We start from the raw sequence: 27,960 nt of genomic DNA, 5'->3' as shown, positions 1-27,960 counted from the left end.
GATGCACAGTTTAGCCAAAATGAAACCTACTGGGATACCTGTAAGCCAGAAGCAGTATGCAGAAGCATGGTGACTCATCCATGGGGTGGGAGGGGCTTTGGGAGCAGCTCCGTAAGCATCTGCAGTACACAGTGGGAGAGACAGATGACTGAAAAACCTTTTTTCGTTGATAACCCTGCAATTACTGACTAGAACAGGGTTAAGGGGATTTTGATAGAAAGATGGTGTTGCTGTTCCTAGTTCTTCTTCCCACATGATTCCCATCTTTGCCTCCTGACTGATGCTGCAGATCACTGGAGAGGGTCTTTAGCATAGAGAGTGTGCTGAGACCATGTGCTGGCTCCTGGTGTTAGTGTTATCACTTGCTGTCACATTTCGAAAGAGGAAGCAAGCCTGTGCCATGCACACAGAGAACAAAGCCCTTGCAGAGCTGAGTGAAAGTTACAACTTGTCAGCACATCTCTCAGCCTGCCGAAGGCCAAACATGAAACACAAAAAGGGCTGAAATGAGGAAAAAAGTGGGAAATATTAGCACTGTGAGCTCTCAAGCTCAAGAAAAGGCTTGCTATAAAATAGCACATTCACTCCCTGCCTCTCCCTGCGTCTCTGAGTCCTTGCTACTGATGAAGGGAAGAGACAACTCCCCTTAGCGTAGCTACAGTACCATTGCAGTAAATAGGGACTAGAGCCAGGTTCAGATCAGCTGTGTAGCTTTTGTTTCTCCAGACCTCCAAAAATCCTTGTTAGGCAAAAAACATTAGTGATGATGAAATCAGAGAGGAGACAAGCTTACTGGGGATTAAGTTTTCCCACATGGACAGTGAAGCTCCAGTAGCTGGCAACTGGCATTTTTGTGACTCAGATTTTGCCCTGATTTGGAGAATGAATATCTGCAGGTACTACGCTAGGCAGTAGTGACATAATGGGCATTTATAATTGTTTATCTGGCCATAGCTGGGAAAATAATTCCATCATTGTAAGATACTGTTGATTTACAACTACTAAAAACTTTCATCAGGTATCTTTGGGGGTTTATGCTTACTGGTCGTTTGGTCCAGAGGTGTAGTTTTCTGATGCAAGTACTTTCAACATGGACAATTTCCCATGGCAAGAGAAAGAAAATAGTATGGTCAGTGATGGCCAAGGGGAAAAACAAAACACCCCTCTCAGTCCCCTCCTGTACAGAGACGCATCTTGTATAAACTCAGAGGAGAACATTGACTGAAAACAGGATATCAGCGTACCAGCTTCATGTGGACTCAATCCTTTATTGCTAGTTGTCGTTAATAAAGGTGGTGGTAGTAGAAACATCCTTCGGGCTCTCTAGTCTAATTAAAATTAGATGAAGCAGAGCCCTGGCAACAGAAAATTACTTAAATATTTATCTTATTCTACCATCTCCTTCTTCTGGTACCCAAACTTGTATGGTATTGAGTTCCTTCCTTTAAGATGCATATTCTGTGTAGACTAAGAGACGCTCATCCTCTCGCAGTTACTGTATGGAAATTCTTTGTCTCCATCTCCTATCGCTGATTGCTCTCCTTCATGAGTTGCACATGAGTACAGAGTCACAAGTTTGAGTATAGGAATGGCACAGGCAGGATTAAGTTGTGGCTTAAGGCCAGGATTTCATCTAACACCTAGAGAACAGTGAATAAAACCTGAAGGAAACCAAAATTGCAATAATGCCTCTTCAGAGAGTAAAGGACCGCCTAACAATGCAGAAGAAAAGCCATTCAGTAAGAGTTAGTAGTTCTTGTTGAGGTGAGCTGTGAAAGACTTTTTAAAGAGTATTGAAAAGAGGAAACTCAGTAAGAAGACCCTCATCTTCCAGGATGTGAGGGAAAAAAATAGAGGAGAAAAGCTCAGCTGGTGTGAGCCACTGATTGTACATGTTCTCTGCGGTCAAAGTAAATTTGCTATGAGTTCAGATGACAGCAGCCAAAGCTCAGAATCACAGGACTGTCCCTACAGACCTGTGAGACAAGAGCTGTATAGACCTTGCATAGGCCCAGCCTTCACTCAGGCCCACAGAAGCACCATTATCATCATCCTCACAGCCCCCTGCTGCTTTCACCTGGAGTGGCTGTGTGAGCACTGACGTCCCATGCTCTCCCTTGGATAAGCCCAGCCTGAAACACAGCTGCTAACAGAGCTACCAGGAAGGCCAATGCCTGAAGTAAACTGCCTCTGCAGCAGGAGGCTCTTTATGAACTGTTCTTTACTGCTGGCATAGCACCCGGCTCGTTTTCACCTTTCTTAAAGGTTAACTTCATTTCCCTCTATTAGTTAGTTTTAGCGAATGCCATTCGGTGCAGCAGTTGAAGAGCTCTGTCAGCAGATGGAAATGACAGTGGCATTTAGATCCAGTCAGGGTTGAAAGTTGAGGGAGTTGGAGGGGGAAGTGGAAGAAATAATCTTCAATAAAACGTTTGCACGGGAACGTTATCAAGGGAATCTCACTTTCCCCAGATAAGAGATCTTTGGCTCTGTATGCTGAGGGGAACACTTCTCCTATGAGGGAGGTGTTTGGGAGGCTTCAGATTGGGCTGAGGGGCATCCCGTATCAGTGGATAACTTCTTGTTGGGAGCTTTACTTCCAACTGGGCATGTGCTGATTACTGATTTCACTAAAGGAAATTGTGGATAGCAAACTGTGTTTTATTTTAGCTACAGTCCTTGGGTGTGCTGGGCACAGAGCGGAGGAACTGAGGGGATCCTGATGGCAGATGCAGCTCCTCATGGAGCGGAGGGCAGCACTGAGCTCTGCTCTGTGTGACAGCGACAGGGCCCGAGGGAACAGCATGGAGCTGTGCCAGGGGAGGGCTGGAGGTTAGGGAAAGGCACTGCACCAGAGGGCAGTGGGCATGGAACAGCCTGCCCAGGGCAGTGGGCATGACCCTGAGCTGCCAGAGTTCAAGGTTTGGGCAATGCTGTCAGACTCAGGAGTTTGGAGTTTGGATTGTCCTATGTGGAGCCAGAAGTCAGACTTGTTGATTCTTCTGGGTCCTTTCCAGACAGAATAGAATCACCCATGCTCTGGGCTGCTGTTTTAAAAGGTGTGTGGTAAGTCTTGCAATAAAATCTTCCTCTCCGCTCAGAGGAAGGAAGAATTTTGTCTGTGCTGGCTATTTTGAAGAGTTTTTTTGTTGTTGCAATGGAGTGGTAAAAGGAGATTAAGAAAAGAGGCAGAATCAGGAAAATATGTACAGGCAAATATAGAGAGATTCTCAGACCCTAGCACACAAAAGGTGTTACTGGCATCACTCAGGCTCTGCTGTCCTTCTGTCCTCGCCAGACCTCCTCTGACACAGCTGCAAAAACTCCATTCTGCATCAGGAAGATTTTGCCCGGGAGGTTTGATACCAGCAGCAGTGGGAGGAACATACTGAACAGCAGTTCAGCAAATTGAGGGTCTAATCCAAAGCCTGCAAAGTTCCATTCCACTCTTTTTCATTAACTTCAATAAGCTTAAGCTGTAACCTTGAATCCGCAATGTTTATTTCAAGCACTGGTGCAGCATCACTTGGATTATTATGCTACACTGCATGCACACCTTGGGGTAATGGCCTAAATGAGTATGTGGATAAGTCAGGCTTGATCCTGCTAGGCACCATCCTGAAGCAGATCCATTCATAGATCATTTCTTGAGTTGGCCAAAGCATTTCAAAGGAATGGTTATATAGACAAATGTAGTTTCGTGAAAAGCAAAGCATTCTCCTGGAACAGGTCCGTTTAAATGAGATTTTTGCCAGGGTACATTTTTTTTGAAATTAATGCATCAAGTTCTCATTTCAGGAGGCAAAAACTTGTCATTTTAACATAATCTTTTTGATTAATTTTGTTTCAAGTATGTATTGTATTAAATCACTGAGAGCATAAAAATTTCCATTTTGGGTTAGAGCAAAAGCTTTCTAGTGTAGCATCTTCTGCTCCATCAGTGCTCATTAGAAAGAGTAAGATAGGGATTTTATAAAAAGTGACCCTTCTCTTAATATCTTCCAGCTTCAAGCGGATGTAAGTTTAGTGACTAAGATAGATTTTGCATCTGGATCTTCAAGTTTAGTAGCAGTGAGTGGACACAGCCACCACTAATCTGCTTCATTCTTTTTGGAGTCAATTTATGACTTTTGCCTTCAACAACATCCCATGGCAGAAATACTTTCCTTTACTCATATAGTGTGTGAAAACATACTTTCTTTTGTCTAGCTGAAAACCACAGCTACTTTATATATTTTATGTTTTGAGGTTATTAAGACAAAGACTTTTATTCCTCTGAGACAAAACCCTTTAACATTTCACAAATGAAAAATTTCCATTTCACAAGAACTTTGGCCTCTCTGATTCTAAGTGGAAGCACAGTTTTTGAGTCCTAAGTATTTCCCATGGAAAGAAAATCCCATTTTTCATCCAGTTTCAGTCATTTCATTATATCAGTGTAATTGAGGGTAACAGTAAAAAGTAAAAATAAAAAAAGAAACAAAACCCACTTTGGCACCCTAGGAAGAACTGAAGAGGATGAATGAAAGCTCAACAACAGCAGCTTCTTCATCCCAGTTGGGCTAGAAAATTCACAGGGACAAATTAAGGGGGATGAATCACCCCAACCTGATCACACTGTCATTGTCATGCCCTCATGCTGTAGTGTAAATCTCTGTAAGGAAGATGGTATTCATTATAGGGAAGGAGACCAATTCTTACCTTCATTTTTACCTACGAAATCCCTTGTCTGAAGCTTCCACCTAGCTAAAGCAGGACAGGCTTAAGAAAAGATACACTTTAAGTAGTCTGTCTTCTGGAGATAAAACGTCACTGTTAAGGCTTCCTTACAGATGGTGGGATGTCTGAAGGATTCAATGGGTAAATCTCATTTAAGTTCCGTTCTTGCAGCCTGTATGCACCTCACACCCCTTCTGCTCACGTCCACAAGCAAATCTGACAGGGCTTCATCTCTTGCTCAGTAAAGCAGGGCGAAATTATATTTCTATTTCTAACCTTCGTATTTTTTTACTTATAGTCACAGGCGGGACTGTCTCTTTTCATGTTTACGGACACAGCCTGGTGCACTCCACTCTGATCTTAGCTGTGGATTCCAGATACAAGCGTCAAACAAATAATATACAAAACTTCCTTGTGAAATATGGCTTCATAACTGAATTGAGCATTAGGCCCGGAGCTGTATGATGTAGGAGAGGTGTTACTGAGACCTATGAGACATGCTGCTTGGATTACTTTATTATTATTGTATTCTTTTGCCTCTCCTTCTTCATTTTCTTTGTTTGTAGATGAAGGGATAGAGAGGAAGGAAGCAAGCAAGTTTATAAAAGCAAGAGAGAAAGAAGTTGAGGCATTCTGTGGAGATCTTTAATGACATTCTGTATAATTTGAAAGTGGAGAGGGAAGGGGGGAGAGAAAAAGGGAATTAGCAAAAAAACTGGCAAAAGAAAAGTGGAATGTGGAGAGAAGCGTGTGGATGAATTTTAATGCAATCAGAAAGCTGTAATAATGGTAATAAAGGAATATATTCAGACGTCAAGAGAGGGAGAAGGGAACAGGACCCGCGACGCCAGAATTTAAATTAGACATAGGCGTATAATTCTCTTTTCTTCCCCCCCACCTTTCTTCAAATGAAGGAAATGGAATTTTTAAGCACAGCGAAAGAGGGATTAACAATTGGCAGGTTTTCAGCCCTTTGTCTTTTGGCGAATCCCATTTAATCACCGTTTTTAATATTAAGGAGGCTGTGGCCGTGCAGGGCTGTCTCAGGCTTGGGGGAAAAGGGATGATATACAGAGGAAAAGAGAGATAACACTTAGGTTCAGGCAATTGTGAGGAAGTGTTTCAATTACCTCCACTGAAGTCTTTTAAAAACTGAAGTTTAATTTGATCTGAAATGTCGTCACAGCTCCTGCAAGAGAAAATATGTCCTTCCCACCCAGCCCCCCCCCCTTCCTGCCCATGTCTTTGCTGTTCCAACAACTCTCAATGCTCAGGGCTTGAGTGCTACCATGGATAATGTCATGGCCCTCTGGGCTTCTGGAAGGGGTTTTAAAAGCCTGACAGGTCACCAGTGGGATGAGTTTAGGAACTGAAACTTATTTTCTTGACATACCAGCTTTGACACCACTGACCCTACAGAGTTTGTCATGAAGCTTCTAAGCTTAGGTCTGAATGAGTGTGAAAATCAAATGGCCCTTCAGGCTCAATCTCAGCCCAGTGTTGCCACAGAGTGAAAAGGCGATGTTTTACACATAGGAATTAAGATGTGTTAAATTCTTCAGAACCAAAGGCGGCAGGAGTTGTATTCAAATCTAAGCTGTTCCTGAAAGATGAGTGTAAAAGCATGATGTAATTCAGTGTTTGTTTGAGGTGTCACTTGATAGTACAACAGGCTTCTCCTTTACCTCATTCTTCTCCAAGAAATCCTTCAAGTTTTATGGTGCAGTAGAAATCCATAGATTTTCAGGAGCTAGGAGCCCAGACAATCATGGAAAATCCTGCAAAGCTTAGTTACAGCACAGCTGCATGCCTCCACACTTCCATGCCAGGTCTCCTTAGGTGCTTTTCTCCCATGAATATTCCAGTGCACCAGCTCATGGCCAGAGATGTTCCTGGGAAATGTCAGCTGTAAGCACAAGATGTCAATATCAAGGGAAATAGATCCAATTTTTTTTTTTTTTTTCTCATGATTGAAAGGCTGATTTGAATTCAGTTATTCTTCTGGTTTGGGGATGGAGAAGAGAAACTGGGTTCTTGGCTATACATTGAATTTAGAAAGATCAGGTTTTTAGTCTTGAGTCTTTTCCCAAAAAACACTGCCTCATGAATCATTCTCTGAAATATTCCAGCTGAGTGTTTCAGATGATGAATAAACTTGGAAGAATTATGATCTGCCAGACACAAATCAAGCAGAGTCTTTGTGCTTTGCACGACACCAGGTCTTAGACTTGCACTCACCATAAGATTTCCTAAGCAAGGGCTACTAATAAAGTGGGTCGTTGTGAGTTGTTTTCCCAGCTCAATATCTAACACCATAAAACCTGTCATTTGAGATCTGCACAGGGAATAGCATCCCTTAGCAATGGACAGTTATGGTGGTGCTGTTCAGCAAGTCTGAACTGCTGATATCTGTCTTGGGTTTATAATATTCTCAGTTGTACAAGGAGATTCTGCTGTTAGAGTTGTTTAGAGTATGTCTTCATAGCAGGGTTTGCTTGGCCTGTTGCCCAGGTTTTGTCCATAACTTATTTTGTATCTACATGGAGGAAGCCTGACTGAGCTTTCATATGAGCTGTCTAGACAAGACTGTAGGTGTACTCTTGGATGAAACTTCTCTACAAGTAGACAGTGAGTACTGCACAGGAGTATAGGCCAACAAAGTCCAGACAATTATCAGCCTTCCAATATGAACTTTCTTCTCCATCTCCTTCAATTTATTTTTATTTTTTTGTCCCAGATCGGCATTTTAGTCACTATTTATATCCCTCTCTGCTAAACAATTTCTGGATGTGGATTAGCAGCTAGTGGAGACCAAGAATCTCTTTCAACAGTGTCAAGTAGGTCTTCCTGCTTGGGGAAGACAATTGAGAGCCTTCAAAATAGAGAATCGGTCCCAACACGTTTAATTTGAAAACATAACCTTAGAATTTGGGCTCACTTGTTGGTGTGTATTTAGTTTCTTTCCAGTTACTTATGGGGCCAACAGCAGTCATCATCTGTGTTCTCTTGGACAGATGCACCCAGATCATCACTGTGACAGTGTGTTCAGGGATCTTGCCATTGCAGGGCTTAAAAATTTCTTCCCAGAAGACCAATTCAAGATCCGTGTTCATTGTCATTTTCAAAAGCAGTAATTCCCTTTCAGAACCAAGCCTATTTACCCCTTTCTCTTGCATGAACGTGCAATTGGGGAAATATTAAGCCCCTTTACTCTGATAGACACCATCAGAGGGTTCAGCCATAAATCTGACCTCCAGTTTGTCAGATGCCATTCACTGTTATTGCTAGAACTGCTTGCTCATGTCAAGCAACTTTTTGGCTAGAAAAACTAGAACTTTCTGGCTCATGTCAAACACTGAAGAACTTTAGTGCCCAATGTAAACAGTAGTCTATTCTTTTTACAGATGGGGAAACTGAGGCTGCCCTTTCATTGGGTAGTTATATGTGCTGAATTCCCACTGATGCTGCTGTCCTTGCAAGAGTTGTATTATAAATGTTTCTTAACAGTAACTACACAGTTATCCATCTTGCTAGTACAAGGAATAACAAACCATACAGTAGGAAAAGTGATTTTGCTTTCCATAATATCCATAGCAGAGTTTGAAATGAATCCCAGATTCCAGTCTGAAATGTACAGATGGGAACTTTGGCCAAGTTCTTACAGATTCTCATGAGCCTACTCTTCCATAACTGAGACTGGAGTGATTTGCACTCAAAACAAGAACAAGGGTCTGTCACTGGAAACCACTCTGTGGCATGTTCAAAGTAAACAAAAGGAAGCAGTTCATAACACAGTGCATGATTAAGCTGCAGAACATCTTGCTGCAGAATGCCATGGACGCTCATAGTTCTCTTGGGTTCAAATCCCAATGAACAATTATATCTAAGAAAGACAGTTTGAGAGCTGTTGTATACAAAAACACAGCTTGAGGCTCCAGAAGTATCTAAACTGCAGAATGCTGGAATCTGGGAGAATATTTTGGGGGATTATCAAAATTGCTTATCCTGTTCTTACCCTTTTTCCTAGGCATCTATGATTGGCCATGGAAAGAGGCAGCACTTGAGTCAGACCTGCCACCTCTCATACAGCTGTTCTTTCACTCTATGTGCAGGATCCACATCCAAGTCAAGGCCCAGAATAGAGCCATGCAATTAAACAATAGAAACTCTTCAAACTTCAGATGCAACAGTAGAGAGTAATGCACCTGAGGGATGAAGCTTCCTTCTTTGTGCAGGAGAATTATGTTCCCACACCTGGGCTTATATTCATTTGCGCTTGTCCCCATCACACAGCTGTTCACATTAGCTGTTATTCTCTCTAGCCCGGGTGTCTCAAAGCCTCTGTCTCCAGCAGTCAGAGACCGGCAGCTGTGCAATCATATCTGCTAACGAATGGGATATAAAGAATCTGTTAAGTAAAACCAAACCAGGGAGGGAGGAGGGGAAAAGATCAGCACAAAGAAATCACTCCTGCTAAGATGTGATTAGGGATGCCCCAAAACACCCAGCTGCGAGGAACAGGTGAACTCAGCAAACATTTTAAAGCCGGCAGCAGAATTAGCTCCTTGTGGGTGTTGTTGGATACGGGGAGGGGAGTGAAAAAGGGGGGAAATAGAAGCCCATGCAAGAGGAATGAGGATCTGGTTGCTATTGTTCAGAGTTAGGTAGCAGTAGGGTTTTGTTATTTCCAGAGTAGGTTGGGTTTTTGGTTGTTGTTTTTTATCCCTGTCCTAATTTTTGAAACACCTCCATTTTACAAGGTTCATGTATTTTCCAGCAAGGTACCACGGAGAAGATAATTAGCTAATTTACAATTAGCTACAACAGAATTCGTAATTGCTTCCCCTGTGGAAAGGGCTGTAATCATCATCACAGAGCTGTAGGACTGCTGCGAAAATGGCAGTAGGAGTGTGCAGCCCAGGCCCCAGGAAATGCCCTGCTTTTAGCCTATTGATCCACCTGATTAGCGTGGGTTGAGGGGAGCAACAAGACATTCTGATTGAGCGCTGGTTTGAGCCTGCAGTGTTAAGTTCAGAGCTGGACCTCAATCCAAACTTCCATAGATTCAGGGGCATGCAGCTCACCTCTCTGATCTGTAGCTCCTTCCTTGGCCTGAAGTTCCATAATTGTCTGAAATGGCTCCTGTCTGTACCTCCTAATTGGCGTTGGTACGTTTTTGCCTCTACTGCATGATCATCTGTCCACATCTCCTTGATGGACATTCAGTGCCATTGACTCTCTCCTCTCTGGCAAAGAACTGATCATGAAAGCAGTCAAGGAAGATTGCTTTGCCTTTTGTTTCCTCTCTGGAAGATATGACACTCAGTCCTACTCACCAGCGTTTTCTTATTACCCACACCTGCAGGGTAAATGTCTCTGGGTAGTTCACTTGTTCATTCATAGTGCCAAGGAGATAAGCCTAAAAGGGCCTTCCCAGTGCTTGGACTGAGGCTCCACAACTGGTCCCTCACACTGTGTGCACAAGTAACATTTGGTGAGGAGGGAAATGGCATTACAGACAAATAATTATTAGTTATACAAATAAAAGAATTAATTAGTATCTACTTTCTGAAATGAAGCCATACAGCAACCTGATCCTGATGCTAGAAAGCCAAAAGCACTAACTAATATCAAAGAACCGCTCTGATGAATCCCGTGCTCCTTGCAGACACACACTCCCCTACAGAAGTAGGCAAATGCAGGTTTTGCTCTTGCATGGAGATACACACACACAATCTGTCTGTGATGCCCGGCAATGAACTCATGATAAAATAGAGATGCTCATATGTTTTAGAATAAGAGGTTTGATGGTTAGAAGGGACCATAGTGATCTTCTGGTTCACCCTCTTGATTAGTCTGGGCCACAAAGGTGGTAGATCTGTCTCTTTATTTCCAAGGCCTGGGATGTAATGTTCTTGATGGTAAAGCTGGCTGATGCTTTTCTGATACAAGGATTCAACCTCTTTGTTTTGCATGAGGAATAGGAGAACACAAGTGTATTTATACGCTTTTATCTAAATGCACCCCCACGCACACACATACATTAGCAAGAGCTATCTGGATAAACACAAACCTGTGTCATGTCTCTCTGTGAATTACCCTAATTTTCCCACAGTCCCTTCACAATTGCTATGATTCTTGTTCTTGTCCTTTTGCTCTGCAGAGGGTCAAACATCCTGCATCTCATTGTCCCTTCTGTCTCTTTAATTAGTGACTGTCCTCCCCCTTCTCCCTCTCACTCCCGTGTCCCCCTTCCCATCTCCTCTTGGCACTTGGTTTGCAATGCTCTATTATTTCACCTTTCGCGCGTGCCGTCTCCTTCGCCCAGGCCTGTCTGACACCTCTGCCTTACGCTTATCATAAAAACATAACATTTAAATACAAATAGAACAGGGAATAATTTAACCCCTATTTGCACTGGGGAAGGTGTTGAGACTTTGTATAAATACAGCTAGGGAGATTTATAGACACATTATATTTCTCTGACAAGTTACATTTCTTCACCACTGTATCTTGCAGCCTGTTTTTCCCAACTCGAGCAAGCTTCAAAAGAAAGAGAGAAACCTCATTTTGTGGGAGCACTGGAAGTGTTATCAAGGGGTCACACCTGAAATTCCATGATTACTGAAGCCTTTCTCTATCTCTCTTCCTGTGAGGATCAGGGAATGCTGGCTCCGTTGGTCAGTGTGCTTTACAGATAACAAAAGGGGGTCAACTTAAGATGAACTTAATTTCTGACATCATAGAAGTGTCTCAGGCCACTCGTTGTTAGGGTCTTGAGGCAAATCAGCAAAAATTTTGGCCTTTCAGAGAACCATAGCACAAAGAAGTAACCATCCGTGTTTATTTCCATGGGTCAACCAGACATGATGGGTTCAGGTTATGGGGAAAGGCCAATAATGGGGTTAACAATAGTGAAATAAAAATGTGGGGAGACGAGGCTTACATGGACATCCCACTGAACATTTGCACTGCAGGGCAGAGTGACTGCTCAGACTGCTTTCATCTGCCCCTCCTATGAGGCCAGTGAGATTTCTTCACTAACTTGAAAAATTTAGGGCCCTGATATTACATATGTTTGGTATGTTTCTTGCTGAAAAAGGGAGAAGTCTGGGATTCATTGGTGTTATAAGAGTGGGCCTGCATCCTACAGAGCTTGGAGGCAGCTTGATTAGGTAACTGCTTCAGGCTTCTCTACAGCATAAACCTCTGTTTTCTGTAGTACGTAAACTGGTCTGAATATGGTCTGAGCACAGTCTGAGCAAGGACACTGGAAAAGTTTGGTGGGGAGCATCTGCAGCGTGCACATGCGCTCAGACAAGTCCTGCTGACTCCTGCCCATCCTCACCTCATTTCACACCAGCAGCCTCATGACCCTACTCAGACACATTTACAAAGCAGAAGTAGTTGCCACAGTGCACAGCATGTTGGCTTTTTGTCTGGGCCTTGGCAGAGCAGCACATGGGGGCACTCGGGGTGTGAGAGGTTCACACAAGCCCATTAGCGGATAAATTCATTAGCCAAGATCAGGAATGTGCTGAATGGTCCCAGCTGCTGCCCCTTTCTCCCTCTCTTCCCACTTGAGATGTTCAAGGGACATTGTTAAAATGCACTGCTGAGCTGGGATCTGAAAGGTAAATGCAGCACTTTGTTAAAAGAGCATCACCACACACACACACACAAAAAAAAAAAGAAAAAAAAAAGAAAAAAAAAAGGAAGTTAAACTGACTCATTTTTTATCAGCCGAATGTGTGATTGTGTAGATTTCTGACACGGCAGATGTGACAGATGATTCCCCTGACAAACCAAGGTACAGTTTTTCAGGAGGGAGAGAGGGTGATGATTTGAAGACTGCGTTGAGGGTGATGCTCAGATGGCGCTGAGCGCTGGCTGGCCTTGAGGGATCCCTTTAGGTCACCTCCTCTGGAGCAGCTGGACCAACAGTGCCTGGGGAAGGTAGTCTTCACCCTCAGCAAAGCCTTCTAATGGTGGTCTGATGGCCACTTGTGTGCAGCTCCCAAAAGCACCACATCTTCTGCCAGCTGGCTGTGGGGGCAGGCATCACTCCTCTCAGTGTCCAGCAGAGATATGGAGAGTAGGGTTAAAATAAAACAAAATAAAACATAAAATTAAATGTTTCCTAACACACCTGGTTTAAGCTTTGCATAAACTAAGCCAGACAAGGCAGTTTCAGGCCAGTTGTACACTAGAGAGTTCTGCTGACCGAGGAAGGATGTGATTTTTTTTAATGATACATTTATATTAGCAAAAGAGCCTGGTGAAAATACAGTTACACAGCTATAGGAGAGCTTTTGCTGATGCAGCTTATTTCAAAACAGGGGAAGCTGTGTAAAGTACAGTATAGCAGACACTTCCTCTGAGATGGAAGTATTTACTAGACACAGACTTCTTAGGCAAAGCCTTTTGCCGTAGAGTTCCCAGTTTTCTCCCGAAACTTTCCTCCCTCCCTCAAGTGTCTCCCATTTCCAGGACAGCTGTTTTCACTTTGCAGGTGGGCTTTCCCCAGTCATCTGGACAATCTTTGGAGCCAGGCTTTTTCCTGGGCATTGTCCTTACCCAGTCTACAGGCAGCCCCAGAGCACACATTCAGCTTTAGTTATTGCCTTTCTAAGGTGTTATAACCTCTCTTTTGCACATCAGTTTAATCACCTAGCAAAGTGGTTTCTACTGGGACCTGCAAGGTATTAAATAAAAACAGTAGTTAGGTCAAGTAGGGGAGATGTATCTAAAGCAAAATTCACGCCTGTCTCTTCACCGCTTGGTTACTTGACTGAGAAATGTCGTTGGTCCATCACAGGCCCAGGGAAGACAAAGTGGTTGTTCAGGCCCACAAGAACCGTGACTTATAGGGATCTTCGAACTTTTTAGTTCATTCTTTGACATTACTGGATTGAAATTACTCAAATCGTTTCCAAAAATTCTGAGGAAAAAAAATATCTGACAAGTATGCTTTTGGGGAAAAAAAACTTGTGATTTTACAAGTTCCCCGGATGCAATTCCTGTGGTTCACAATCCATTCATTGAGCCTAATCACCAATACCATTTTCCCTCCTGGATGTATCCATCCAGAAAATGAACCTTTTGGTTGTCCAAAGCATCTTCTTTTGAGGTGAGTATAGACTACACAGCACTGATAAGCATCATTAAGGCCTCAACTTCATGCTGCCAGCAGACACTGAGCTCCCTGTAGCTAATCAAATCCAACATAAATCGTATTTCTTGTTTTTAACATGTCTATTGAAAGGGTAGCCCTATTTTTTATCTTTCATCAGTAACACACACATATCCTCCTTAACCTATTTTTCCTATCACTTCTGTAGCCTTACTGAAAGCAACGTATCTCCTCGTTTTCTGGGGTAGCACACTTTTGGTTCACATGGATAACTCCACTGCAGGACTGAAAACTCCTAATATCCTCAGTAGATATCAACTGCATGAAAAATTATCCTCGCCCAAGGCTGTAGAGTAATTTGCCAATTTGCAGGTGTATCTTGGAGAGGAGAATTTTGACCAAACACTGGTTGAAGCAGAACAGATTGCCTACACCAATGACTTCTTGGTGAACAAAAGTGACATAAATCACTCAATTACTCAGCCAGCAAAGAGTTGTTGCAAACCAATGTTTTGTTCAGCCTTAGGTTAATATATGCATTTAAAAATAAATAAACAAATAAACCAATGCATTTATTTATTTATTTATTTATTTATTTACATATATTTATTCAAATTGGTTACATCTGCTCTGTAAAGTGTTCTGGGAAAAAAAAAAAAAAACAACCTTGAATCACTCATTTACATACCGTTTAATGAATGATAAATGAGATGCTCATGAATCAGTTGCAAAGGGCCTGTTTACATACATGGCATAAAATACCTACATTTCTTTTTTTGTTGTTCCTTACGTGGTGTAATGGTAGTGATCTCTGAATACAAACCTGACTCAGATGCATCACCCAGTGATCTCTGAGATCTTTCTACCAACTCAGTACTCAGTGTTCTGGTTTGTTTCCACAGGCATTTTCTCAATGTGTTATGTTGTGGACTGCAGCTCTCCATTCTTGATATAAGTCCAAGTATAAATAGTCTTCATTCAAGACACAGTATCTGCCAGTAGACCACATCCTGCTTTGACATGAAATAGCACCTTTCTTAAGCTACCTCAGATATTAGCATTCATATAAGTTAACTTCATGTTTCAAGAAAAATTATATGTTTCAAAAAACTTTGGGCTTATTTTAAGTGAACTTAAAAAATAATCCAAACTCAAAGGTATATGCCTTTGAGTGGATATGGATGACAAATCTCGATTTACAGACCGTGGCTTTTGATATATCCTTATTTAAAACAGCTTATGTTAAACTTTTTTTTTTTTTTTCCTGCAATGTATTTAGTATTGTGAAGGCTACTAACTTATGCTATTTTTCAATTGGACTTTATTTCTGTATGCTATCTTTATCCACGTTTCTCTTGGATGGCAGTCTGAGCAATGTTGTCATTTCACTTACTGCAAAAAATTGATCAGAAAAAGCTAATTTGGAAGGCTTTGGTGCCTAGGTTTCAAGAAGCAGTTAAAACATTTTAGATGTTTCTGGGTTTGGGAGATTTTTTTTTTCATTGAAATTGTCAAATTATTTTCAAGTATTCACTGAGAGTCAGATGTTATTAAGGTGTTTCGAGCCAAGCACCTGAAATGACTTACAGCTTCTGAAATATGTCACCTCAATGAATTCACTGTTTCTTTTGCATTTGATACTGAGCTATCTTGGCTTTCAAATCCCTTCTGAAATATGGTAAGCATCTCTTTATTTTGTTCCAGAAGACAGAAAACTCTTTGTGGGCATGCTTAATAAGCAGCAGTCAGAAGATGATGTGCGCAGGCTATTCGAGGCATTTGGCAACATTGAGGAGTGCACAATCCTTCGGGGACCCGATGGAAACAGCAAAGGTAAGATGATGGCTCGTGGCACACTGTGTTCTTAGCTTCAAGATAGACTAGGTCTTAGTGTATATATAATACTCTGGCACAACAAAGTTACTAGACGGCTGCAAGGACAACGTATATTAGAAAGGGTCATATTTGCCAAGTGAGGCCATTTTTTTCTATTTTCTGTCTGCTTATGTGTGAGAATAAAGAGCCAATTGCATGTAAGGATATCCCCCTCCACAACAAGCTGTCTTTCCATGTGTGCACTGTTGCCCATTTCTGTTTCCTCAGAGGGCAGAGCCTTCCCTCTGAAAACAGTGTCTTTACAAGTGCTTAAGACAGGCTCTTCCCATCAGCCCCAGGAATGCTGGGAGTTTCTTTCCCCATTGAACAGGCTCGTTCTTTTTTCCACCATTGTCTTTGCTTATTCCTCGTGCACCAGTCCGAGGTCTTCCTCTTCTTTAGTTGGTCTTTGCACAGATATACATCAACCAGCAATCAAAATTGCGAGGGTACAGGATGTGATGTAAACAACACAGTCAAAAGGCAGTTACTGTTTGAAATACATCAATGCTTAACTGCAAAGCATACCTTTTTTTGCCACCTTTTAGAATCTCCTGTTCCTGGGCAGTACAAGGAATCTTTTCTAGAGTCCTGGTGGAAGGATGAGACTTTTCTGTTGAATCTGAGGGTCATTTTTTTTTCCTCTGACATTTTCTAGACAAAGTTACTTCAATTTGAATAGGAAGCCCTCTTCTCTTGACAGTATAATGTGTCCATTAAATATTGATCTGCTTATAATACATCATAAACCGTGCTGGAACATGCAGCACCAGGGAAGAGACCACTCTTGCTGATGCAGTTCATATCTCACTAGATATTTTGACATGTGACAAAATCAACCAGCATATTTTTGCAATGGAAAGGCAAGAAATCCAAATCACAGTGATACACTAGAGAAAAATATTGCTATTCTGTAAAGTCACTGGTGGCCCAAAATGATTTCACTCTGGCATTATAGGGCAATATTTTGGTGTAAGTCAGCAAAGCCCAATCTTCCTTATATAAGTGGCTTAAAATAAACTGTGGACACCTTTCTTAAATTTTATCGCTACTTTAACTTCATGAGACCCAAAGGCTTGGTTCACCAAGAAGAGCTCCAACCCTTGCTCAGTGGCAGATATTTCAGCACTCCTGTCACTGAAGAAATCAGCGAATTGAGTGAAAGCCAAAAAAAAAATAACAAAAAAAATCCACCTCTACCTGGATTTGTACGGAACAAAATCTAATGACAAAGGAGTTAAACAGAGTAATAATAAAGGAAATAATGTGTGAGCTCTGTAAGAAAAAGGCTTCAAAGGAAATCCAAACCACAGACTTGTATTCATTCTTGTTCTTTCTTTCTCTTTTTTTCTTAAACAATTTCATTATAAGTCCAAATCTGAGTCGCAGCTCCATATTGCTAACCAGTTTAATTACTAGTGCTAGCAGGCTGCAGTCTCAGGCTTGATTTCACTGAACTGTTCAGAATCAATACTGAGCCTTGACAGAGGCTCCAGCTTCCATTTGCTGGTGCTATTTACTGAGAATGTGAAGCTCCTAATTTACACACACGCACAGATACATACACACAAAGAGCATTCAATCCTGTAGAAAACTTAAGGGTAGTGCCCTTATTTTAGGAGACAGTCAGGCAAGCCACAACTCCCACAAAGTTATTCCCAGTCTGTAATGTCTTCCATCTGCTAGAAACCAATGTGACACATATCACTTGTGAGATATTTATTTTGGGCAAGGCCCATAAAGTGTAAATTCCACCCAAACTGAGTTTAGGCAGATCAACTAAGCACCAGATAGCAATCAGATGCTCCGGTCTTAGCAAACCCATTATATGAATCTTCACCATATATCCCTGTGGTGAAATTCCTACCCCTCCAAATACCTCGATGCAATCATTACTTTGAATTTCAACTTCCCAGAGAATACCATCATAGCTCAGTCACAGCCAGAAAGCCCTTTCAGCCTTGCCTGAATCCATGGGTGGATGTCTGGAGCCGTGAGGGCCTGTGGACATCTGCATCAGTCACCCAGGGCCAGACAGACACAGTTGCTGCTGAAGCATGCAAGGTGTCAGAAAACGGGGATTAGTGCATTTTTCTGCCGAAGGAAGTGCAGAATGTCTGTGCTGGGAGAGGTGGGAAAGGAATGAGCTTCCCTACATCAATCTGAGTAAAGCTCAACAGTGCTCAACAGCATACATGATCACAGGATTCCACAGGTGTGAAAGACACAGTGAGATTAGATCCAGATTAACAATCCAGCAGGACCCATAGTGTCTGCGTTGCTGCTTTCTGGATACTCTCCTTATTGTTTTCTCATATAATTTATTTTTATTTTCTAATTCAGCAGTAGTCTATTTTAGTATCTCAGAAAGCAAAGACTTCCCATTACACCAGAAGTCCTGCAAGTGGAGTCTTACACCTTCTCCAATGATACCTTAGGCCCTGACTCTACAGTCTCCTCTGTTCTTGCAGGACAGCTGACAAGATAGTCAGAGCAGCCCTTCCAGCTTTATAATCTTGAAATAAGGAAAGAAAAAGAAAGAGAAAAACAAAAACAAAAACAAAAACACACACACTCACCAAAAAAAAAGCCCACAAAGCCCAACACCCGTGCACATGTATCTCCCTGCTCAGCCTGGTTATATATCTCTTTGCGTGTCAAAATCCCTTCTAACTCCAGAACTGCTCCTGTCACAAGGACACCATTGTTTTGAGGAGTGCTGTGACTCATATTCTCAGCTCATGAGATCCTGGGCACAATCCTGGTGACAAAGGGCAGAGAGATAATTGTGTACACATTTCATGTTGTGTACAAAAGCCATCCGATTGAGCACACAAAGGGAACAAAATGTTTCTTTGACATTATACATATGTGAAAACTGAGTTTTCATTTGTCCTTCTGTCTCAAAACCCAAGTAGGAAGCAGTAGGAAAAAGCAATGGAGGACTGTCATTAGCATATAAGGCATTAAACAAGACAAAGGCCTCCTGCTCCCCTCATTCCCACCTTTATCCAGCTCCACTCATCCATTAGGTTCCTCAGCACAGAGGTGAATTTCACCTGAAGAGAGTGAAGCCCTCAACATGACAGCAACACTGTAGCCAAAAATTCTCCTCTAAATGCAGTGGGTAACTGATTTTGGAATGCCTTTGTATATTTGCTAATAAGCATCTTATTTTTAGAGGCATAAAGTACAAAAGAATCTGTGCAAATAATTAAACATCCTAATTCTGGATTATCTCTGATTAATGAAGAGGGAGGCACAGAATCTCAGGAGCCTGGGAATGCTGGGCTGCGATTATGTCATAATTGATCTCCATTGTTTCTAGCTGAAGTTTATCTATCTCATTTTCCTGTGATTGTCTCCTCTCAGCTCCTTGTAAATTAGATCCTACTATTAGCAACAATCATTATGCTTCTCCTGAAATACAGTCTGAGCACAGGGGTATGAGGGAATGCAAAGTGAAGGCATCCTAACCAGTAGCTGATAGCTACTGTATGTGTAGCATACGTATCTGTTCTTTTTAGAAGGGGACTATCATTGCTTTCTTTGATTCCACTTCTGCCAGCTCATAGTGATGATTATAGACACCTTCGGGGCTCATTCTTCTACTTTTGTAAGTGAGGTATTGTAGTGCTGCAGTTCCCACCATGCACTGCATGGATCCGTGATGGTTTGTTGACCTTCTAAAGATTCTACAAAGGAAATGAAGGACAGCTGTCCTGTTGTCAGGGCTGGCATCCCTCATGAGTGTTCTGCACTCCTTCAGGGAAACAACTAGGGCTTTGCAAATTGATTAAAAGCTCAAGAGTCTTTAATAGTAATGAAAGGGGATGGAAGCCAGAACTTCTCAGATCTCTTCCAATCTGTTCCAAAATCCTCCTTAGCATATGGAAATTACTATTCCTCCCTCTTGAGTCAATTTGCTTGTAGCTAAGAGTGTTAGCAATACTTTCCCCCACTCTTGTGATGCATGTGACCCTTTGAAGTGTTGATCATTTCTGCACTCTAGCATATATTCATAAAGGCACCTTTCTGCCCTGGAATCTTTTGTAAGAGTTCAGACAGTGTGAGATTCTTCACATGGCAGTGTAGGCTAGAGGAGAACTGCCCACATTTCTCTGATGTGTACAGGAAAGCCGTGGTAAAGTAGCTTATGATATAATATTCACTGTATAATTCAGGTTTCAGTGGTAGAAAGATGGCAGTCATCACATGCATATCTATTCCATTTTCATTTGTTTATCAGAAGATATGTCATGCTTTGTCAGACCAAAGCTGCTCGGAGCCAGGACAAGATCTGAGCAGCCTCTGTAGTGGACTTCTACCAAGCAGTGATATAAGACAGATACCTTGTGTATTTGAAACAAGCTGAATGCCTTCCCTACAGCTGTCCTGTGGTGACTTGTAACAGGAATGGGAAGCTTTCTGCTTTTGTTCATTTCCTTACTCTTTTCCAGAACACTGGAGAGAGGAGTGTTCCGCAGTATGTTTAATACAAATAAAAGGAAAGTCATTTTCACACAGTAAATTATAAAACTGTGCAGTGCTAACATGGGAAGCTATAAAGGTCAAAAGATAAGTCGTTTCAGAAGGTTCTCTCTAAGTTTGTGTCCACCCAAATTATATGCAAGCAGCATGGAACTATCTAGCTTTGCCTCAAGAAGTCCTTGAACTGCCTATGGCTGGACTTTGGAAAGGAATAACCAGTTTGCTTGTTATGCTTTCTGCACTACCTTCTCTATCACCAGTTCTGAGGACAAGATAAAATATTTAAATGTTCTGTCATTGGTAGCCACGGAACCTTTCTTATGTTCTTCTTTTTCTTTTTCTAGGGTGTGCATTTGTGAAATATTCTTCGCATGCAGAGGCCCAAGCAGCTATCAATGCCTTGCATGGCAGCCAGACAATGCCGGTGAGTAGCTCTGTAACATGAAAAGCAAGAATTGGCCCGTGGCCTGATATGGTAGGAGGAATGATTTATGTATGATCTGCTACTCACACTATAGGAAGATGGCATGTGGAGCTTTGGGTGTGTTTAACTCATTAAAGGAAATGCCAGGATGATGCTGTCATTTCATGAAAGCACAGAACCCCAAGGAGTGATATGTTCTGTCACCAGCAGTTTTGATGCACTGGAAAAAAAGACGTGGTTCAGAGGTGCCAAATATGCACCACAATTGAATCAAAATCACCATGAGCCACTTACCTAAGTTGCAGAGAGATGAATAAAGCACAAATTTGTACCTAAGGGCTTCTTTGTATTCCTTCCACAAAGAGTCCCTGCCTCTATGTGAAGGAAGAAAAACTTTTTGCCAGAATTGAGCAGAAAACAGCATGTTCACGTAATGGCAGTAGATGCCAGAGACACAACACAGAGAAGTACACTTCTATGCTACTGCATAAGAGTCTACCTCAGCATAAATGTGGTCTTCCCTACATCCAGCATTTGAAAGACAGTCTGTCAAACTACTGATGCTCCCAGGAAATGTTTGAGGGATCACTCTGCTTGGGCTAATGTTTTGTAAAATGAGGTTTCCAAACTGATAGCTCAGGAAGTGGAAATTAAAATGCAAATGTATTTTCTGTGCAGAATGATTCGTGTAAACCGTGATGCAGACCTGAAGGAATGTAAGTCATTCCATTATCAGTACAGAAAGACAATCTAATCCAGTATGTTTGGGTTTATTTTAATGGCTTATTATTTTTGTTACTAATTATTCATGGTGTAAATTATGGAGGTCTAAGAAGCACGCTGACAACTTGTAAAGGATACAGGGATTCTCGTTCTTAAATATTTAATATAGCAAAGTCTTTGTTTTAGTAAGGACCTCTAATCTCAATTCATGAGTTTATCCTAATAATATTAAAATAGACCTGGCAGATGGGCAGCTTGTCTCTAAGTCTGTGTAGAGATGGAAATGGAAAGTTCTTCACATGGAAAGAGATTTCTGATAAGAAGAAGCAAATCATTAAATCTTATTTTTTAGAACCCACGCTTAGATAAATCGGATTAGAGAATGGTACACATTTGCTAATGAAGGTATTAGAAGGTGGGGTATCCACTTTTTGAATTCTTATAATCAAGACTTGGAGACTTTCTAGAATATAACAACATGAGGGGCTTAGTGCTGAAAACCACATTGTGAAATATGATCATCTTCCCTGGAATAGGTCAATGAAGTATTCTAATGTCTTAAAAACTATCATCCAAAGTGATAGTGTCTGTAGATGACATCAGTAATGGCAATTCCAGAGTCTTTAGTCTTTATCACTAGACAGTGTAATAAAATGTCAGTTCCAGTCCCCTTAGAAATTTGGGTGATACTGATGAGAGCAAAACAGAGAAGAAAGCAGAAGAAAGCAGAGTTGAAGATTTTATCTAGATCTACTATATCCAAAATATTCTTATCCTTCCTATTGTCAGCACTGTTCAGATAAGAAGAAATACCCATCTCAACCACCTTGGAACAAATTTTTGTTCCATGCTGCTGAAGTCAACTGAGGATGTGCAAAAAAAAAATAGTGCAGAATATGGCCTTTTCGTCAGTTTTTCATGGGACCATTATTCTTGTTGACTTATTTAATCAAATACTTGCTTTAGAATAACCTAACACGTGGTTCTTGAATAATCAGATCTAGGTCTCTAAAAAGCACTGCACTTTAACTCTCACTAAACACATTCCACACTCATAAATTTGAATGACTTGACAAGTTTCCATGAATCAGCTGAACCTCAGCAATACTCCATGCACATGCTATTAGTTCACAGAAAATGCAAGGAGAAAATTATGTTTTGACCTCTTTGTTTTGAGCTAAATTATGTGACACTTCCTCACATTTCCCATGAGCTATTAGCAGGTACACAGACAGCTACCATGGCTCAACAAACTAGTGAGGACCTGTCAAGTGACTTGACACTTCATCATGACATTGAGCACACAGCGCTATTCACAGAGGGCCTCAGAACAATTTGGACACTTGGAAAGATATGGGCCAAATTCTGCAAGTGTTCACCGCTCTCATTCTCATTTTCAGGGTGCTTCAGGGTTTGCATGCAGCTTCATTCAGGGCTTGGGTGTTCACAGAGAAATGCAGCCACCTCGTGGTGAGATGGCGATGTAGGCCTCGTCCTTGGAAAGGAGGGGCGCGTCTGCCATCTTCCTCCAGCTCCCCCTCCCATTTCTCTCGCCATTAGGACTGGCCTCATTTGTCTGACTGTGATGCCAACTCAAAGTTGTTCCTGTGGTTCAGCCAATTTAAACGTCTCCTGCCTTGTCCTCGTGTACTACCAACGGGGCATCCATCATCATTCTTGTCAGGTCTCGAGCCGTTCATTCCTGCGGCAGACTCCTGTTTCTCCACAGCTGTCAGGATTATTGCTCTACTGTGACTTCCTGTTCACACAACATATGTTCCCTAATAGTTTCAAAAGGCAACTTTCTTTTATGAAAGTTTTTTTCTTTTTTTTCCTTTTTATTAACCTTTCCTTGGACAGGTGCCTGACTGTCATCCGTCACAAGCCCACTTCTCCATGCAAGGTTCTGTTTTCTCCTAAGGGCCTAACATGCAGGTATACAACTTCCAAATTTGAGCACAAAGCAATTGCTTTGAGAAATAACTTTCCCAAAATCCCTTACTTCTGAGCAGGCCCAAAGTTCCCTCTGTATCTACCTGCCAAGAGTGCTTTATTTTTGGGTCTTTTTAAATTATATTGTCTATCAACTCATCAGCTTTAGAATAGTGTTACACTTGTCCTTCATGTCCTCCCTAGTGAGAGATCATCATTTTCATGTACTTCTGCATGTATTTTTAACTATAATTTGCCCTTGACCTTCAGCTATGGTTACTCTGTCCTTTCGCACGTCTCTTCCTCACCCATAAGGGGCATAAACAGGTCTCTTCCCTTGATTCTCTTCACTTCTTCATCCAGCTCTTGTCCTCAGCATCCTTGTTCACCAACATGAATTCAGCGACCATTTCTGAAGTGACAGTTTGCAGATCTAACTTCTCTACTAAAGAACTGACTCCTGTCCAAACTGAAACCTTGGCCTGTCTTTCCAGCCTCTCCTAATGGATGGATGCCTAGCTGTCAAATCAAGCTCACAATGTATAAAACAGAGCTCTTAAACTTTTCCTCCCAAACTCCTCCTCCTCTCTCCTTCACCTCCATTTTCAATCACTATGGACAACATTATCATCCTGCCTGTCAGTCATGCTCCTACCTAGGCATCATCTTCAGCTCAGTTTTCTCGTTCTCTCCTTGTCTTCATATCCAGGCAACAGCCAAACGTTGAAGAGTCATTCTGCACAAAACATCAAAGATGTGGCCTTGTTCCTCCACCCACGCAGAATAAACCCTTCTCCATCCACTATCACTAATACCAAAATTTCAAAATTTCAATAGTGTTTATGCTAGTATGCAGGGCTAAATATCATACTACTTTTGCATATCTTTGATGATTTCATACCATGGTACCTCAGAAATTCTTGTTTCTGGAAGGGTAAAGCAGTACTGCTAGCTAAATTTTTTTTGTGTGTGTGTGTGTGTGTGTGTGTGTGTGTGTGTGTTAAGACAAATATGGCAAGTAGGAATTAAGATTGTGTTTCACTTGATTTAGCTTTAACAGTCTAAAAAATTTTAATCTACTGCAAATGTCTTCCTAAAAAGGAGACACATTTCTAGAGCTTCATGCTTTCTTGCCCTTACCTATTTGTGCTAGAATGGGATAAACTATCTTTTCAGCATGCCCTTCCCTTTCATTAATTAGAATAGAAATCCCTTTAAATAATTAAAATGAATATCTCCATAGTGGTATTAGATTGAATACCTCAGGTGGGACTTGTCTCACCTAAGTTTAAACATCTAAAAGTTTAGGAAGTATGAGCTTGTCATCTAAGTGCTTGTCATCTAAGTTTCTATTATGATTGTAGAAATAGATACCTCTGGAAGTATTATATTTTAGAGAAATAGATTTTGAAACCTGTTGAACCAAAACGCACATAGAAGTGTGCTTTTCAGTTAATTCTAGGCGTCAGATTCCCATGTTCTCTCAGATCCAGTGGTTAGTAACCTGAAGTGCATTGGAGAATGGAAAAGGACCCTCACTGCTTTAATACAAAAGCAAAAACACTTGCTTCATGCAGATATTTGGAAGGCTGCAGTTGCCTTTTCTCTCTGTGTGATGCACCCTTGCCGTCTGAAGTCCTTCTGGTCCACTGCCACTTCCACAGTAATCTTGCCAGAGCTAAAAGCTTTGGTAACTCTATCCCAGATTAGACATCTACAAGTCAATACAAGTCAGACACTGATGCTGTTCACGTCCTTCATGTCTAATGCAAAGGAAACTGAACCCTATTCTAGGTGTTCTCTGACCAGTTAAAGGGAGATCTGACAGTGCCCTTTCAGTGTCTAAAGGAGGGCTGTTATGAAGAAAGAGACAGACTCTTTAGCAGGACAAGGGGAAATGGTTTCAAACTGTAAGAGGGGGGATTTAGACTGTATATTAGGCAGAAGTTTGGTACAGTAAGAGCAGTTAGGCACATGAACACATTGCTTGCAGAGGTGGTGGATGCCCCATCCCTGGAGTCATTTGGAGTCAGGCTGGACTGGACTCTGAGCACCTGATCAAGCTGTAGGTGTCCTTGTTCACTGCAAGGGAGTTCGACTAGATGACCTTCAAGGGTCCATTCCAACTCAAACGAGTCTATGATTCTATGATTCTAAAACAATATGAGACTCAGAAACCAGGCATCCCCTCCTCTGATTCCTCTGATACCTAATTCTTCAGGTGCCTTCTGAGCTTGCCTAATGTTCCAACTCTCAGTACTATATTCATTCTGTATCTCTCTTATTCATGAATTTTGAGACTGTTAAGGTCTCCAAAACACTGTGAGGTGGTTTCCACCATTACACAAGCTAGACCCTGTTTTGTTTTGCTATAGAAGCCTCTGCATCAGCTTCATGAAACCACGGTATTTCTTCTGTATCCGGGCAATACCACCCCAAGTCTCTCTACGCCTGGCTGAAAATCTTCCATGAAATTATGTTCTGGATGGAATCTTTGGTTATGTGAAAAGAAAGAAAAATGTGAGACTTGGATACAAGCACTGAACAGATGTCTGCCTCACAGAGAAAGATTCAAATTAGTTGAAATTTTAAAAACAAAACAAAAAAAAAGTATTGCCACCCAAAACTTTGCTAACTTGGGGACATCCATTTCTATATTTTCTGTGCAGCTCAAAAATCAACAGAAATAAGAACAACTTCAAATCTCTTGTCAGAAACCATCTGTATATAATCATGCAATTCTGGCTAAGTTTTGTTAGGCTACAGACTAATTGGATCTCTAATTATTGTATTTATTATTATTTTTTTAATTAATCAACAAAATACAAATGACACTACACCATCAACAAGGTTGACTTTCATCCCATGCCTATCACAGTCCTCAGAAGTCCAGCCATGTCTCTAAAACTTCCAATAGCACAATTAATAGTCAGATTAAGAGGTGCTCTAATTGTCTTACAGTGTACAGTCTATGCTCTCATACTATAACAGATTAGGATTGCTAATTTTTGTTTTTAACCTATTTATTTCACCAAGTGAGAGTGGTTTAAATACAAGATAATCAAGAATTGCCCCAAAAAACAAGTACAATTGTCCTCATGTGTAGTGGCCCTCTTTCAGACTCATGGCAAATGGGATATTTTCCTGAATTTGTATCTCAGGCCTCCAGCCAAAGAAACCAACCCTAGCTCATATTGACAACCGCTATTGTTATTGCTGAGCATTCCTAGAGTGCAGTTAAGGTTTTGCAGAGTACTGTGAAGTTAACTCCAGACACAGCCCCATTATGGAAACTGGTTGAGCAGCTGTTTTCACCCCGTCAACACAGCAAAGGAATATTTAGGTTGGAAGATCAAGCCGTAAGAGTCTGCAGAAAGAGCAGGTGGAGGAAAGAAGGAAAATAAGCCTTCGTGGGCATGATGAAGTTGTAGCCCAGGTGCCTTGCTTGCAAAGTGGCAGAGAAGCAGCTTTTATTATGCATGCATGCTGGCACTAAAGCGCTGAGTCGGCAGAATCTCCCTGGGAGGAGCAGCGAGGCGGCTCCGGTGAGTGGGGGGCCACAATGCTGTAGATCAGCTGAGGTATTTTTAACAATTATTTTGATATAAACAGCTCTGAACTTGAGGAGCTCCATGTAAATGGGAAGCAGTGGGGCTTGTAATTAGATTTGTGTACACTTTCATAAATTGCTGGGAAACATCAAAGCTGTGATAGAAGGCGGTGGTGCACTTTATTTCCTTCTTCTGTTCTTCTGTTAATTGAATGGTTGATGTGTGGATAGGAAGTGTTGGCTTCGCGGAGTACTATTTACAGACCCGCTGACAGCTGCACTGTGAAAATTAACAGGAACAGAGCAGCCTCTGTCACAGCTCTTCCCATGAGGGACTTGCTTCAAATTGGATCATTTCTTTCATAGGAGAAACTTTCCTTGTCTCTCCTCCCTTCTTCGCAAATACATGCACATTCAGCTGCACAATCCACTTCTCCCTCTAGGCTCGTGGCAGCCTTTAGTACTCGGAAGGAGGATTTGTCTTTCCCACCGTTTGGGAGACTCCACTTAAACCTTGTAGCACATTCCACCTCCAACAGGACACACCTTCAGGAAGTCAGTAAAATTAGTCACTTAAGGGAATCTAGGAGCTGAGTGGGCACAACCACAACATCGTGTTTGCATATCACACCTCAACAGAAGTAAGCTCTTCACCCTCATGAAAACTTTAGTTGATTTCTGTTTCATAGCAACTCCATGGTGATTCATAGCAACTGCTGCTGACGGAAATGTAGTTATCATTGGCCTTGCAAAGAATTCCACTGCGTTAGGCACCATAAAAACCTGTTATGGAATTCTCTCTACACTTAGTAGCTTACCAACTAAGGCTGGGGTTGGCATGTCAAAGTGTTGGTTAAAACATAAAACTTTGGGATCATCTCTAATCTTATCATATGCTCCTCTCTTACAGTTAATGGATAGAGATTGATCCTTCAGGGGGACGTCTGTTTCTCTTATATAAATGATGATTTAGAATAGACACCAAAAATGGCTGCAGTTAGGTCATTTGTAAGATCCCCTGACAGCTGCAACACACAAGAGAAGCAAAAGAAGCAACAAGAGAAAATACAGTGAGAATGAACAAGTCTTGCACACAGTTGACCTTTATTTTTA

General features: G+C 41.6%; 1 protein-coding gene across 1 annotated transcript in view; it reads left to right on the top strand.

Moving 5' to 3' along the window:
• CELF4 (CUGBP Elav-like family member 4) overlaps nucleotides 1-27,960 on the top strand; it is a 715,704-nt gene that overhangs the window by 593,083 nt on the left and 94,661 nt on the right. The window contains exons 4-5 of the mRNA XM_042862314.1: nucleotides 15,557-15,685; nucleotides 20,563-20,642. Of these exons, the coding sequence (XP_042718248.1) occupies nucleotides 15,557-15,685; nucleotides 20,563-20,642 (209 nt within the window). The remainder of the gene's footprint in view (nucleotides 1-15,556; nucleotides 15,686-20,562; nucleotides 20,643-27,960) is intronic.

This window comes from Lagopus leucura, unplaced genomic scaffold, assembly GCF_019238085.1.
Source record: "Lagopus leucura isolate 7727_CA_CO unplaced genomic scaffold, USGS_WTPT01 Super-Scaffold_650, whole genome shotgun sequence".
In the NCBI taxonomy this organism is placed as follows: Eukaryota; Metazoa; Chordata; class Aves; order Galliformes; family Phasianidae; genus Lagopus; species Lagopus leucura.
Note: the sequence above shows the minus strand (reverse complement) of the source record. Positions and strands in the feature narration are given on the sequence as shown.